The sequence below is a fragment of the Trichoderma breve genome, chromosome 5 (genome assembly GCF_028502605.1).
Source record: "Trichoderma breve strain T069 chromosome 5, whole genome shotgun sequence".
Classification (NCBI taxonomy): Eukaryota; Fungi; Ascomycota; class Sordariomycetes; order Hypocreales; family Hypocreaceae; genus Trichoderma; species Trichoderma breve.
In genome coordinates, this window is record NC_079236.1 from 973218 (window position 1) to 987135 (window position 13918).

Genomic DNA, 13918 nt, shown 5'->3' on the forward strand with positions numbered 1-13918 from the left:
CGCTCGGCTCAAAAAACCTCCGCCCATTGACCTTGGATTGGTGTTGATCGGATAGCAGATGCCGTAGCGCCGGAGGCACGAGATATCACCTTCGACTTAGACTTCGTGAGGGGGCGTATTCCGCAGTGCGCTAGCATTAAACATCCCTTGTGTGGTTAGCATGATCGGTATATTCAGGCTGTGACATATTATCTCAACAGCTGCAGGCAGTATGGCGTCTTTCTCCAACTATAAAAGTGCCGGGGTTAGTTGGAGGCTAGGAGGCTATGGTGAAGCTAATACTAAGTCTAAGTGCAGCGAGTTGCCTATTTGGGAAGTTCTTATCACAAGCGGGCCACTCATGAAGAGGAGAGGAATGTGAAGGATGTGGCGATGTCGCGATCCTTTCTCATGCTCACGATATCATGTGGTTGGATTGCAGCAGCAGCAGCTCAGATCACTTGCGGGGTTGTTGAGTTAATGCAGTTACAATTACAGTACTCGTATATCATCTGTACACGCAATCTTGACAACCCTCTGCTGTGTGGCTGTCCGCGGACGCACGTACGAATGTCAATACGACTGCCAAGACGGTTGTCTAAACGGCTGTCGGTGCGCGGCACATGGCTCCCGAAAATACCATCGGCGTTTTCTTGGCTGCTTTTTCTTGGCAGCTAGCCGGAAGGCGGCCACCTCCGTCAATGCGAGTAGTCTCAGCATGGGGCTAAAGATTGATAACATCATCAACGGGAGTTGGCAACGAAGAGTCATCTGCAGTCCCTCATGATGATCATTTGAAACGGTGTTGAAGGCTAATGGAATCTTAAATTCCAATCTTTGCAGATCTCTATACTCTATATTGTGTTTTCACCAGTAATTTCTACTGATTTTCAAGAGATCGTCTTCTGTCCCTTCGGCTTGCCTGTCTTCTGTCCCCCACAAGCAAGTCTAAGTGGGGAGTTTTCCGTAGAGAGGGGCCCTCGATTCCGTCAATCGATCGAGCTGTTTGTCTATTTTTGGCCCCCGTCTTAGCATCTTGATTGGCGAGTCTTGGCTAACCTAGCAGATCGCGCCATGATCTGACCGAGTGGCGGATGCACATGTGGCTTAATAGATGAACCTGTCTATCTTGCTGTTCCATGTCCACTTACACCAAGACCCTGTCGTAAGAACCTTGATCACAGCACATATCACATGCTTTAAAGCACGAATAACATTCCGCAGATGGCATACTCGTAACACGACTGACACCCTCCCACTGCCATTCCTATTCTGGAAGGACACGGCCATCTCCCCTGCAAGAAAACGGAGTCTCGACGGAGGAGGCCTCGATAGAGATAGAGGTTCAAATTGTTGTGTAAGGCCTGAGTCACGGTGAGGCAAGTTCTGTCAGCAGGCAATCTAGAAACGATCGGCACATAACGCCTGACCGTTATATAAGTCATTAGATACAACGCTACGACATTTACAACTAGCGTCAAGTGTTACACCGAGGGTAGCCATAACAGCAGGCCTTAGAATGGATAGTGATAAGAAGAGATGGAAACAATGCAGCAATAGCAAGCTGTGACAAATACATATTAAACGGGATTTATCATATTACCCATCTCAAGGCGTGCTGATTGCCCATGATGACTCCCTTGTCAGATTCGTCAAGCCAGGTTTTGGGCGGAGTTGAAGATGTTGTGAAGTAGGCCCCCCCCCGGGAGCTAGCCTCGGCTGCCTCCGGAAGAGGTTAAAACTGCTGTGAAGAATACTCAAGTTTGCATACCCACCCTGCTCATTTGTGCCTGACATTGTGGTAGGCCGAGTATCACTGACATGAGAGAACCGCGGCACTGAGTTACGCGTCGCGTCACACCATCTAGCAGCAATTTTTACAATTGAAGGCGTAATAAACCATGGGCTGACTTGAAAAGGGGAATGGCTATTATGGAAGTTGGAAAACGCATAGTACTAAGCAAACATCCACATAACTGACTTAGGATGGTATTTGTTTGGGGGAGTAGTTATCGAGCATCCCAACTTGGGATCTGACACTCTGGTGATTGCATGCACTTGCAGTTTGAGCACTGTAATAAGATACAATCAAGGTGCTTTTTGATACGAGGACCTTGTTCTTCAAATATTTATTACCATCACTAATCTCTCACTATACAAGGTATTAGTGAGCAGGTAAGTGGCCGCGCATGTTGAGCTTTGCGATTTGGGATTTGGGATACGAGATACTGGATGGTTGACTTGGGGTGCTAGAAAGTCACTCTTTTGCAAAACGTGATTGGTGTACCAATTGTGAAGTTGACTATTCGCTCATGAAGATCTTTGTGAAATCATGAGCTGATTACAGGGTAATTGACCGTTGCTGTCATCTTCAAGGGGCATAGGGTAGAATTGATGGCTAGTAATGCTGTGAAAGCAGTTATGCGAGTAATCATGACGAGACATTACTGTTCATGTTGCAAATAATAGAGCCCAACTTAATGTTCCAGGCATCAAAGGAAATTTAAATTGCTGTGGAATTGGCTTCATTGGAGGCCTCAGTGGATGCCTTCAGATGTATCGTGAATTCAACATCAATGCCCCTTAGCATTCTTAAACTACCTATGCAAAGACGGAGGGGATGCATAAGATATACGTGGATGTTTGAACGCTCTTCCGTTTACCATGCGATTTTAAGGGAGGCAGCGACTATAATCGACTACTTAGTAAACCATCACAGTGAAATATGTATGACTCGTTATCCTGCTAGAAAGAGGTCAAGTCGACTCAATATCACCAGCTCTCAGAAGTGATGAGAAATCCTGACACATAAGAGCAATAATAGTGTTCATTTCCCTTCGGTTTTGATCTAGATTATTACTTAATATGGGGCTGCGCCTTCATGTATTGTTGCAAACAATCCTCCAGCGAGCAGCCATGACGACAGGACATCTCGCAAGAATACAGAACTCAACTCCATTGAACCACTTGGTGCTAAAAGTGCTGTAAAGAGTACTGGCGCGCTCAGGTTGGGCTCCCTTGCTGCCCAAAATATTCCGAATTGAGTCTTCTCCGCTCCTCCATCATATGGCCTTGAGGGAGGTTAAAAATGCTGTGAAGATTCGTCGAAGGATCCTGCACCAAGCTCAAGGACACCAGAGACGCGTAGACACTTAGCTCCAATCGCATACGGGCAAGGTCAATCAACTCCGCCCAAGGCGTGAGGCAGAATCGACTTGGCACCAATCACTAGCATAACCTTGACGTGTAATATTTCTCTGTGGGAACTTGCACACCATTGCAGCAGGTCTAAATAGCATCAATTTTTACGTAGTGGAGGAGTAGCAAAATAGCAAATGCTAAGATACGTAGTTGGACTTGAAGAAGCTGGAAGCAGGAACGATAATAGAAGATGCTGAGCATCCTTCAAGAATATGGAACCCAGCTCGGTTCCATCTCTCACGGCCTCGAGGACGCTAAAAATACTGTAAAGGAAACTTTTATTGCCAAAAATCCGAAAAGTATTGTGTCCTCATTTGAGCCTCCTCCTGTCCTCTATGATATGGAGTTGGGGAGAGTTAAAATTGCCGTGAAGGATGCCGAAAGGGATGCCTCGGATACTTACTTCCATGGCCTCGAGGTTGGTTAAAAATGCTGTGAAGAGCCCAAGCTGACTGAAATCCCAAAAGTTCTTCCCCGATGGAGTCTCTTTGCGATCCTCCAGGATTTATGTATGGCCTTGGGGGGATTAAAATTGCTGTGAAAAACCTCTGAATGGCTGGGCTTACACCAGAGCTCAGCCACGCATTGAAAGAGAAATATTACTGGCCCATCTTGCTGTGCCAAGCCAAGTCAATTTAGCTCTCCAAGAATGGATGGGAGAGAGTTAAAAATGCTGTGAAGTCATGGCCAGGCAGCAAGCTCGGTGATTATCATTAGTTGAGACTACGCCAAGGGAAAGAGGGATGAAGCTGCTTGTATGGGGATTTTATTAGACATTGAAGTTCTAATACTTCACATTATACCTATCGATCTGATTCGATCCCAGGTGATTTGATGAAAGAAAGCCGATTTATTTTCTATCATTGTGTAAAGTCTCTCCAGTGGCTGTGGCCTCGTAGTTTTCACCTCCCAGAACTCTTCATTCATTCCTTTTCATTAACTTCAGGGCACTTCCCGGTCAAGTCATTCAGTCAGTTCTTCATATATGTTCACAACTATTTCTCATCTAGCAATATATTATTGTACTTCATTGTAGCCATCATGTTCGCAGTTCAGCAAGTAAATCAGCTCTTTCTAGCCATCTTGATCGAGTCAGCGCCCGTCTCAACGACTCTGAACCCATCCGCATCACCATCTCCCCTGGCAGCCCTCGCAAATGCCTCCTCACTCCTATCACAAATAGTCTCTAGATCTTGATCGCTCAAGATATCGTCTCCCCCCGATGCTTCGTACACTTCGCCATCTTTGAGCAGCAAAGCTCGTAATGTGTCGGGATCTAAATCCTCTTCCTTTTCGTTCAGCTTTTGGCCCATCGTCTTGAACCCACCTTTGCGGATGACAAGCTTTTCCAGTCGTCGCTTGGCGTCGGCAGAAAGCAATAGGGATTCCTCCACCGTTCCCTTCGTGGCGAGACGATAAACTAGCACGGGGCGAGTTTGGCCAATACGATGCGCGCGGTCCTGAGCCTGCAGGTCCTGTTGGGGGTTAAAGTCACTGTCAAAGAGAATGACAGTGTCGGCAGAGGCTAGATTGATTCCCTGACCACCTGCACGAGTGGATAACAAAAAGATCTTGTATTCTGGGTCCTCGTTGAAGAGTTTGATGCTCTCACGTCTGTCCGCTTGAGCAATGCTGCCATCAATGCGGCAGACTTTCCAGCCGCGTAGTTCTCTGCAATAATCCTCTAAAATGTCGAGTTGTGTAGTAAATTGAGAAAATATGAGCACCTTGTGGTCATCGATGAAGAGATGCTTCAACAATCGATCGAGAAGAAGCATCTTTCCTGACGCTGTGACGATAGTCTCATCTACCGGAATATCGGTAGCAACAGCCCACGGATTGTAAAAATTGTGCGGAGTATTGCAAACCAGCCGGAGCTGGGCCAGGGGGTTACCCAACTTCTTGCGTGAAATCTGCTTTTCTGCGGACATATTAGCATCTAAATGATCTAAACGTAGAGGGAAATGAGAGAATGAGAGAAAACATACTGGCCATATCTAGAGTCTGCGCTCGTTCTAGTTCTTCAGCAGACATTGGCTCCGAATCCTTATCGTCATCATCCTCGTCAGCCATTTCGTTGGCCAGCTTGGCCTCAAATTCATCATCTGACATCTTCTCCTCGTCAGAATCAGCTTCCTTGTATGAACGAGCTTGGCGACGGCTGCGAACGCTCAGCGGAGTCGACTGTCGACTAGATTTCGCGCTTTTAGTTTCTGATACAACAGAGGTTGGAGGACTCTTTCGCTTCGACTTTTGGTTTGTAGGCGTTAAGAGGGGATCAGGCTTGGCATTCTTAGGTGGCCGCCCCGGACCCCGTTTACCCATCATGAGGCTAAACGCATTCGGAGCTGGCGATTTTGACCGTTCTTCGACCTTTGTGCCTCTAGCTTTTTGTCGAACGGGTAGAGAAGCTCCCTTGTCGTCCTTTTCCGCCTTTGTTGTCGCTCTTGTTCGGGAAGAAGATCGAGTAGAAGCCCGGGATGCCGTCTTGCTGCGAATTATCTCCACAGCTTTATCTTCGAGGTATGATCGAGTGTCCATATTTTTGTTAGAAATGACATTGTAGAGATCTGTCTGCTCTTTTGTCATCGGAGCAAACAGAACATACTCTCGCTTTTTGGGCAGATAAGCGGCGACGTCTTGCTTGATACGGCGGAGGAGGAGGGGCTGCAAGATGAGATGGATTTTCTTGACCAAATCTTGCTTCATTTGGTCTTCAATGAACTGCTGTGTTCCCTTTTCATCTTCCAGCTCCGAAAAGTCGAACCAGGATTCAAAGGCCTCCCAGTCAGTAAAGATATTGGGCAACAAAAAGTGAAGTAAGGACCAAAGCTCCTTGAGATTGTTTTGAAGCGGCGTGCCGGTGATGAGAAGGCGTGTGGCAGATGAGAACTGTCGCAGTTGCTGGAATAATTTGGCGTCGGCATTCTTCATACGGTGACCTTCGTCCTGTTTGAGAGTGCATTAGTAAGCGATTCAAGAACTGAAACAGAGGGCAAGATGCTTACGATGATGATGAACTCCCATTTGATTCGGGATAGGTTATGGTGGTCATTGATCACCATCTCGTAAGATGTGCAAACGACGGGAAACTTTTTGGTGGGGCGACCAGACTTGAGATGGCTCATAATCTTCTTGTGAAAGATCTCTTCTCGTTGGGCCTTGTTGCCATGATACATCTCAATCGGGATAGATGGTACCCATTTGTGGAACTCGTCAATCCAATTTGACAGCGTGCTGAGCGGCGCCACGATGAGATGTGGTCCAAGATACTGCTCTTGTTCTCGTAAAAGCGCAATCAATGAGATGGTTTGAATCGTCTTGCCTATGAGAGGTTAGAACGCTGTTGAAAGAAAAGGATGAAAAGAGAAAAGCTTGACTAACCCAGACCCATCTCGTCAGCCAGGATGCCGCTCATACCCTGTGAGCAAATCTCATACATCCAGGTAAGTCCTTCCAGCTGGTACTCGCGCATCGTACCACCAACCATGCACTTTGGCTGTGTAGCCATCTGCAGGTTGTGCTCACCAAGCTTCTTGCCATCTAGACTGCTGCCAACACGACCAAGTACTTGTGTCTTTTTGGTAAGAATGTCGCTAAAGGCGGCGCTCTTCTGTAGCAACTCGTCCAGCTCACGCGCCTTAGCTTCTCGCTCTGCTTTGGTCTCGGCCTTTTTCTTTCTTCGTTGTTTAAGAAGATTCGCGCGTCGCTTTTCCTCAACTGCGGTGTTTGCGAGTCGTGCTTTAGCCTCTTCTTTGATGATGTCTTCATCTACAAGGCCAACGTCTTCTTGATCATCGAAGGGATCAGTCGGTGGAGTGCTAGGTGCAGTGGTTGGCGGTGTCCGTGAATTCGACATGATTGATTCAACCTCTGAAGTCGAGGTATTCGCCATGATGAGAATCGTAACAGAAAATAACCTTCAAAACAAGAAACACGCAAACAAGGTATGTCGTCCAGTAAATCAAGGCCAATATTCTCCGATGCAGCCGAGTAGCCAAAGAATTCACAAGTCACACAAGAAGAAGCGCGTGAAAAAATCCGAAAGAAAGCAAGTGAAATGCACTAATGCAGGAACCAAGAGGAAAGTGATACAAAAGTTAAGTGTTGCACCGCGAAAAAGAGCCAATTGCAGCAAAATCCAAACTGCATTCACCTTTTCCTCGGATCCAAGGGAAGCAAATCGTGAAGAGAGCTGAACTGCAGCGTGACGTAGAGAAACGCGAAATGGCAACGCGGTCACGTGTCTCTCCCTTCTCTTTTCTTGTGTTGCGCGTAAAGTGCCCGATCGCCAGCATTTTGGCGGCAAGCCACGCTTCTAGCTGGATCGTGGCTGGTGAGAGGCGCCTCCGCCACAGAACCCGAAATCTGCCCCTCCATCCCACCATGATTCGACCCCGCCACCAAAAAATTGTCCATCTCAAGAGTCACTCACTCCAAAGCTCACACTCACACTCACATAGACAACAGAAGCCAGCATCCCAGGCTTCATCCTCACCACTAGCAAAGCTGTTTCTGCGTCGAGTCATTCGCTCATTCCCGAGCATTTCAGCCCATTCGTCTTATCGCACCCCAGTCTCCTATCTTTCCATCAAAATGGCAGCCCTCAGCTCTCAAAAGTACTCTGCCACTGAGGAGGCCGAGATCCAGCAATGGCTCACCACCTCGGAGCGCCTCAAGTCCGCTGACAACAAGTCTGAGATTCTCGAGACTCTCAACGGCCATCTGTCTAGCCGCACCACTCTTCTCGGCAGCAAGCCCAGCAAGGCTGATGTCGCCATCTATGAGACTCTTGCTCCTCTTGTCGCCAAGTGGACTCCTGAGGAGCGTACCGGCGAGAAGGGTCTCCCTCACATTGTCCGCCACATTGACTTTGTCCAAAACGCCGCTGTTTTTGGCCTGGATCTGAAGGACGACCAGAAGGTCAAGGTTGACCAGGAGGAGGTCCTGTACGTCAAGCCTCCCGTTGACGCCAAGGCCGAAAAGGAGCGCCTCAAGAAGGAGAAGGCTGCTGCCGCTGCCGCTGGAGGCCAGGCTACTCTCGCCGATCGTACCAAGGAAAAGGCCAAGGAGGTCAAGGAGAAGGCCAAGGAGGTCGTTGCTGAGGCCAAGGGCACTGCCGCCGCCGCTGCTGGAGGTGACAAGCCCAAGAAGGAGAAGAAGGAGAAGGCCCCCAAGCCCCAGAAGGCTCCCGCTGCTGCGGCTCCTCTTTCTCCCTCCCTGATTGATCTCCGTGTTGGCCACATCCTCAAGGCCATCAACCACCCCGATGCCGACTCTCTCTTCGTTTCCACCATTGCCATGGGTGATCCCGCTGGCGAGGACACCACCGAGTACGAGGGCCAGATCTGCCGTACCGTCTGCTCTGGTCTCAACGGCCTTATTCCTCTCGAGGAGATGCAGGGCCGCAAGGTCGTTGTCGTGGCCAACCTGAAGCCCGTCAAGATGCGAGGCATCAAGTCTTGCGCCATGGTTCTCGCCGCTTCCCCTAAGGTCAAGGAGGGTGAAGTTGACGACCACAAGGGCCCCGTCGAGCTGGTTACCCCTCCTGAGGGTGCCAAGGCTGGTGAGCGCGTCTACTTTGAGGGATGGAAGGGTGAGCCTGAGGGTGTTTTGAACCCCAAGAAGAAGATTTGGGAGACTTTCCAGCCTGGTTTCACCACCACTGATAACCTTGAGGCTGCTTTTGACGCCAGCGTCGTTGAGGTGCTTGGCAAGACTGGCGTTGGTAAGCTGGTGACTGAGAGCGGCGGTGTTTGCACAGTCAAGTCCCTGGCAAATGCTACCGTTAGGTAAACAGACATATATTATACATAGACCAAGTAAGAGACTCTTGACGACACATGAAACTGCTCTACGTGATTCAAAATTCTTTACAAGAAATTGTCATTGACTGATAGTTTGAGTGTTTTTTACATAATTTCTTATCATAGCGTGGCCATGACCGTGGAGTGTTGCATTGATGTACAGCTGACCAACCACCATTCCGGTGTTGTCAATCAATTCCCCCATCTGGAATCCTAATATACATTGCTTGTATACAAAATCGCTGAAAAATGCCCCCATGTTCTTCAAACTCCAGTGCTGAATAAATGAAAACGCCATATAGATGCACAAGATTTTCAACGCCTTCCCAAACCCCTTAACCCTCTCCATTTTCCGATTCTCCTTTTTTTATATCCATCCTTCATTATACATGATCATCGCAGTAGACGCGATGTATATATACGATGCACCGTCTTTGTCCTCTTCATGAGAAGAAATACTTGCTCTCTCTCAAGCGCTTCACGTCGAAATCGCCCTTCTCAGGAACCTTCGGGATAGTAAGCGGCAGCCAAACAGGAAGCGGCGTCTTCTTCTGCTTCTTGACCGGAGCCACACTCTTCTGCCCCGTAATCTGGGTTTCGAAGAAGGACGACTCCATGTCTTTCATGAGTCGCTCAGCCAGCTCCGCAGCTTGAGAGGAGTCTCCGGTTTGGGCCTCGATCTCCTCTGCACTGACGCTGGGAGCCTCATCTTCTGGAATGGCACCAAGTCCAATATCCTTGGCGTCCTCTTGGATGTCCATGTCGACTTCAGCAGCCATCATGTCCTCATACACAGATGCGGGGGTGACGATTTGCTTGGCAGCTTCGAGGTCCCAAGGGTTCCCGGAGAGTTTCAGCTGGTTGCGCTTATGCTCGAGGAGCAGTTCCTCCTTGGGAGACAGTTTGCTCTTCTTGCGTAGCTCCTTGATCTTTTGAGCGACCGGGGTATCGGGGTCAATCTTTGCAAGGTAGATAGACCCCTGGTGACGGGCCTCGAACTCGGCGCCCAAGCGGCCAACGACATCCTCTTCGTGAATTCGGATGAAAGCATCTCGCAAGACTTCATTCATAACATCAAGATCTGCAGCATGTGTCCAGAATGAATCGTGGACAGCAGCAAAGTCGAGTCCTCGCGCATCGCATTCCAGCGCTGACAACAACATGTGACTGGCATCCAGAGAGTGGATGAAGTTAGGAGGGAATCCTTGAAGCTGCTTTCTCCTATTGACGGGATCCGTCTGGTCGCTCAAAGGGTAGATGACAGCTTGAAGACAAGTCTTGATTTCTCGTGCAGTAGTCTTGCGATAAGGTTGGACGACAGGCATTCGAAGTGGCGTTGTCCAAACAACAGATGAACGGAACTGCTGGATAAGATCGTCGAATTCGCCCTTCTTTCCAGCGGGTGCCCTTTTCCTGGTTTTGCCAGCGCGAGAAGCACCATCCTCGCCCTCGCCGTACGAGTCGACAATTTGCTGTAGCTGAGCTGGAGTCAGCGCTCGGCACACACGCCCACCAATCTCTCCAAGCCAATACTGGATGTCGTGGGCACCCCTGAACATGGTGGCAAGAGCTTGAAAGACTTGCTTCGCAATATACGTGGACAGGAGAATGTTGGAAATGCCGCATTCTTTGCCCAGATTAGGATATAAGGCGTCGATTTGCTTGCAGATTTGCTTCTTGGCTCCAGCAAAGGTAACACCGTAGACGTTCGTCATCACAGTCTGCTTAACCACTTTGCGGGTTATCTTTCCGTGGAGCGCCAGTGCAAACTTGTTCTCCTTCTCCATATCTTTAGCGATGGCCTCCTTGACCAGGTTGGCGACTGCAGAGTATACATCGGCAGGCCTCTCTCCAGGCTCCAAATTAACCTGCTTCGCTCCCCATGTGTCACCTCCGAGAGCTGCGTAGTGTTGGAGTCCGTTACAGGTACCATCCTGGTGAACTGGTAGATGTGATATAAACTTTGTGGGGTCAGGAAGCTCAAGGGCGGCCTTGAGTTCAAAACACGCGGAGAGACACTGCCACGGGTCTTCACCCTTGAGCCACCATCTACTGCCTGCCAAGGGATTGGTCGCGGAGTCAATAATGTTTTCCACGTTGTCATTCGCAAAGGCTTCACGTTCATCAAAGCTGGCCTTGTCAAGGCCGTACACGTTAGCCAAATGAATTTTCAGCCACCGCAGACCTCGCACTCCCAACTCTTTGCCTTTGGCGAATTTCAAAATGGCTCGCGCATGATCGGCACCCATGTGGTTGAGATAAGTTGGCATAGGATAAGCTCTTCCCCGGTAGTCGACATTGTGTGGGAAATATATCGTCTGATTACGGAAAGCTCGTGCAATCTCCAGTTGCAGATTCATAAAACATCTCTGGGAGTGTAAGCCTGATCGCTCGTTCTCGATCGCTTTAACTTGTCGAATCCATTTGCCCCGGACAAGGGGGTCGGCTGAAGCATCCGGCTCTGTTGGGGTTTCCAAGTTTGGGTGGAGAGGGGGTATGTCGGCAATCTCTTCGCCACTGTTCCACGCCTCCATCATAACATTCAAGGTATCCTTATTAATGATCCATGCTGTTTTACCCAAGATATCCAGGCCTTTGAACACCTGCGTCATATCCCCACGCTTGATCGCCGCGTTGCTATACAACTTTTGCTCGACGTCTCCGGGCTTCACTCGGACAAGGCTAGTTTTGCTGTCCAAAAATCCGCCTTCGCTGAAGGACGACCAAGGCTTGGGTTCAACAACCATGGGGAGATGCTTGGCAATGAAATCGCCCATTGGCTCGCGCTTCAGCTGCTCAACCAAGTGGGTGTTGAAAGTGAGAGCTCCAACCTTTTTGCCCTTTCGCAGTAGCGTTTGGTGATTGAATGCAGGCTGGTATTGGCTAATCAGCTCTTTAGATGTTGAACCCTCTGCCACAACGTTAATTTTGGCAGATTCGATCAACATTTGGAGCAGGATGGAGCCAACTTGGGCTTTGATTTGTATAGACCAAGGTTCCCGGCTATTTTCTTCCATGGCTTTCTGCTGCTCAGTCGCATCGAGTAGAGTTGGGTTGGCATCTTTGCTGACAGTCTTTTTGCTTTTCTTTGATTTGTCCGCCTCGCCCACAAAGCGAAGTTTCCGCTGTCGTCGAGCCTTTCTCTCGGCCAGTTCTTTCTGGTACATCTCGGTATCGTCCTGGACAGCTTTTGCGATATGCGTGATCAACCTACTTATAGGGATGCCCTTTTCAACACCAAGGACGGTTCCAAGGTTGACAACTGACAGTATCGTTACAGCTGCGAGACGTGCTGGTTCACCCTGTTGGATAAACGGACCGTAGACACATCTTGTTAGATCTTTGTCAGATTTTGACTTTTTCGCTTCCGACAATTCAATCAATCGCAGTTCTTGGTGGATGCGGCTTTCCATAGCACTCATCCACGACGCCATGTTTTGTGACATGGAGCCTTCTCTAGAAGAGGGCGATAAAGCCGTGGTGACGCCTCGTTTCTGTAGATTCTTATTGTCGAGACGCCATTTCTCAATTGCTGAACCAATTGAGTCCCTTTCCAGCTGAAGTTGAATGTCCACTCTGTCGGAATACGGTAGCTTGGAAATGTCCACATCCTGTAGCCCCAACAAGAGTCCAAGGCCTTTCTTTAGGGTATTGAGGCCTTCTCCTCGCTGCGGGGTTGGAATGAGCTCCGGAACACTTTCAAAGGTTTTTGCCTCGCCAAGCTTAGTGTCAAGGGTAGGAGAAGCCTGTGCGTCTTCATACTTTTCTGGCGTCAAAGTTGAGTCTTCCAAGTCACCTTCATCGGCCGCAAAGTTGTATGTTGGGCAGATTTCGGTAATGACGGCAAGATCTTGATCACTTAGAATTTCATCCATGCTAAGAACCCGTAACCCAGCTTCGTCGGGTGCCATTCCCATGTATCGCTTTACCAGACGGTCCAATCTAGCGCCCCGCTCAGAAAGTAGAGATGCCTTGAGCATACAGGCAATCGTTTCGGCCGTGTGCGGCAAATTCTTGCTTCTTATTTGTAGCTCGTACCACTGGTGGAGCTGCTCGGCTTGCTTTCGATCGGGCTTGGTGCGCATTTGTTGGAGAGATGCTCGGAGATACCTGTTGTTGAGAATGATTCGCTCTTCGTCGGATGTAGTTCCAGCGGTGCCAAGACGCTTCAACACCAGTGCTGCTCTTTCCAATTTTCCTACTTTGATGCATGCGTCGAATACCATGAGCATATCTTCAGGTTCACCAGGAATGCCGTAGGTGTTCATTTTTGTCTGAGGCCTTGCAGGTCCCGGCTCAGGTATAGTCAAAGGCGATGCCGGGTTGAAGGCGTGAATCTCGAATGGTGATGTCGGTGCCTGGAAAGGTGGTATTGATGAGTTTGAGAGGTGGTTATACGGCATTCCCTCCACCTTGAAGTCGTCCACAGCTGTAGCAAGCGTTCGCTCGTGCGAGCCGAAGCCAAGGTCTAGCCCACGACGCCATGGCCGCAGGTTCTTTGCCAGGTCATTCCGTGGGCTTAATGTAGATATGCAAGCTGAGAGAGAGGGGAGTCGAGAAGAGGTTCTAATTGACTTGAAAGCAGCCGCATGGTGAATAGAGGCACTGCGGCCCGCGTGCCTCGGCAGCATTTTGAGATGCAGAGATATCAATCGACCCGCCAACGAAGACGGTCGAGATATACACACACAAAAGAAGAAATTGAGACAGAAACAGTAAATACAAAATGTGAAAAGAAAAAAGACAAATGTGGTGCTGGTCAGGAACAAAAAGTTCCGCCAGTATCGAGATTACTGGTGGTGCAAGATAGAACTTTCATCAATGCGGGACCGCACACAGAAGCTCGTCCAAAAGTTTTTCTCTCGTACCATCGACGCCACACATGATTGGTTGGATTGGGCAAAGTGTCACGTGGAGGCAGCAATTGATAG

General features: G+C 49.0%; 3 protein-coding genes across 3 annotated transcripts; 1 reads left to right on the forward strand and 2 right to left on the reverse strand.

Moving 5' to 3' along the window:
- Positions 1-4244: 4244 nt before the first annotated feature.
- On the reverse strand, positions 4245-7075 carry T069G_08004 (type III restriction enzyme, res subunit domain-containing protein; the record flags this gene model as incomplete). Its single annotated transcript, XM_056175214.1, has 5 exons — positions 4245-4423; positions 4508-5101; positions 5169-6129; positions 6189-6505; positions 6565-7075. The coding sequence occupies 5 exons, from the start codon at positions 7073-7075 to the stop codon at positions 4245-4247; spliced, it is 2562 nt and encodes an 853-aa protein (XP_056026163.1).
- A 701-nt stretch (positions 7076-7776) lies between these two features.
- On the forward strand, positions 7777-8976 carry T069G_08005 (putative tRNA binding domain-containing protein; the record flags this gene model as incomplete). Its single annotated transcript, XM_056175215.1, has 1 exon — positions 7777-8976. One exon carries the CDS (start codon positions 7777-7779, stop codon positions 8974-8976), a length of 1200 nt encoding a protein of 399 aa, XP_056026164.1.
- Positions 8977-9430: 454 nt separating this feature from the next.
- On the reverse strand, positions 9431-13618 carry T069G_08006 (DNA-dependent RNA polymerase domain-containing protein; the record flags this gene model as incomplete). Its single annotated transcript, XM_056175216.1, has 2 exons — positions 9431-12683; positions 12750-13618. 2 exons carry the CDS (start codon positions 13616-13618, stop codon positions 9431-9433), a joined length of 4122 nt encoding a protein of 1373 aa, XP_056026165.1.
- Positions 13619-13918: the final 300 nt, after the last annotated feature.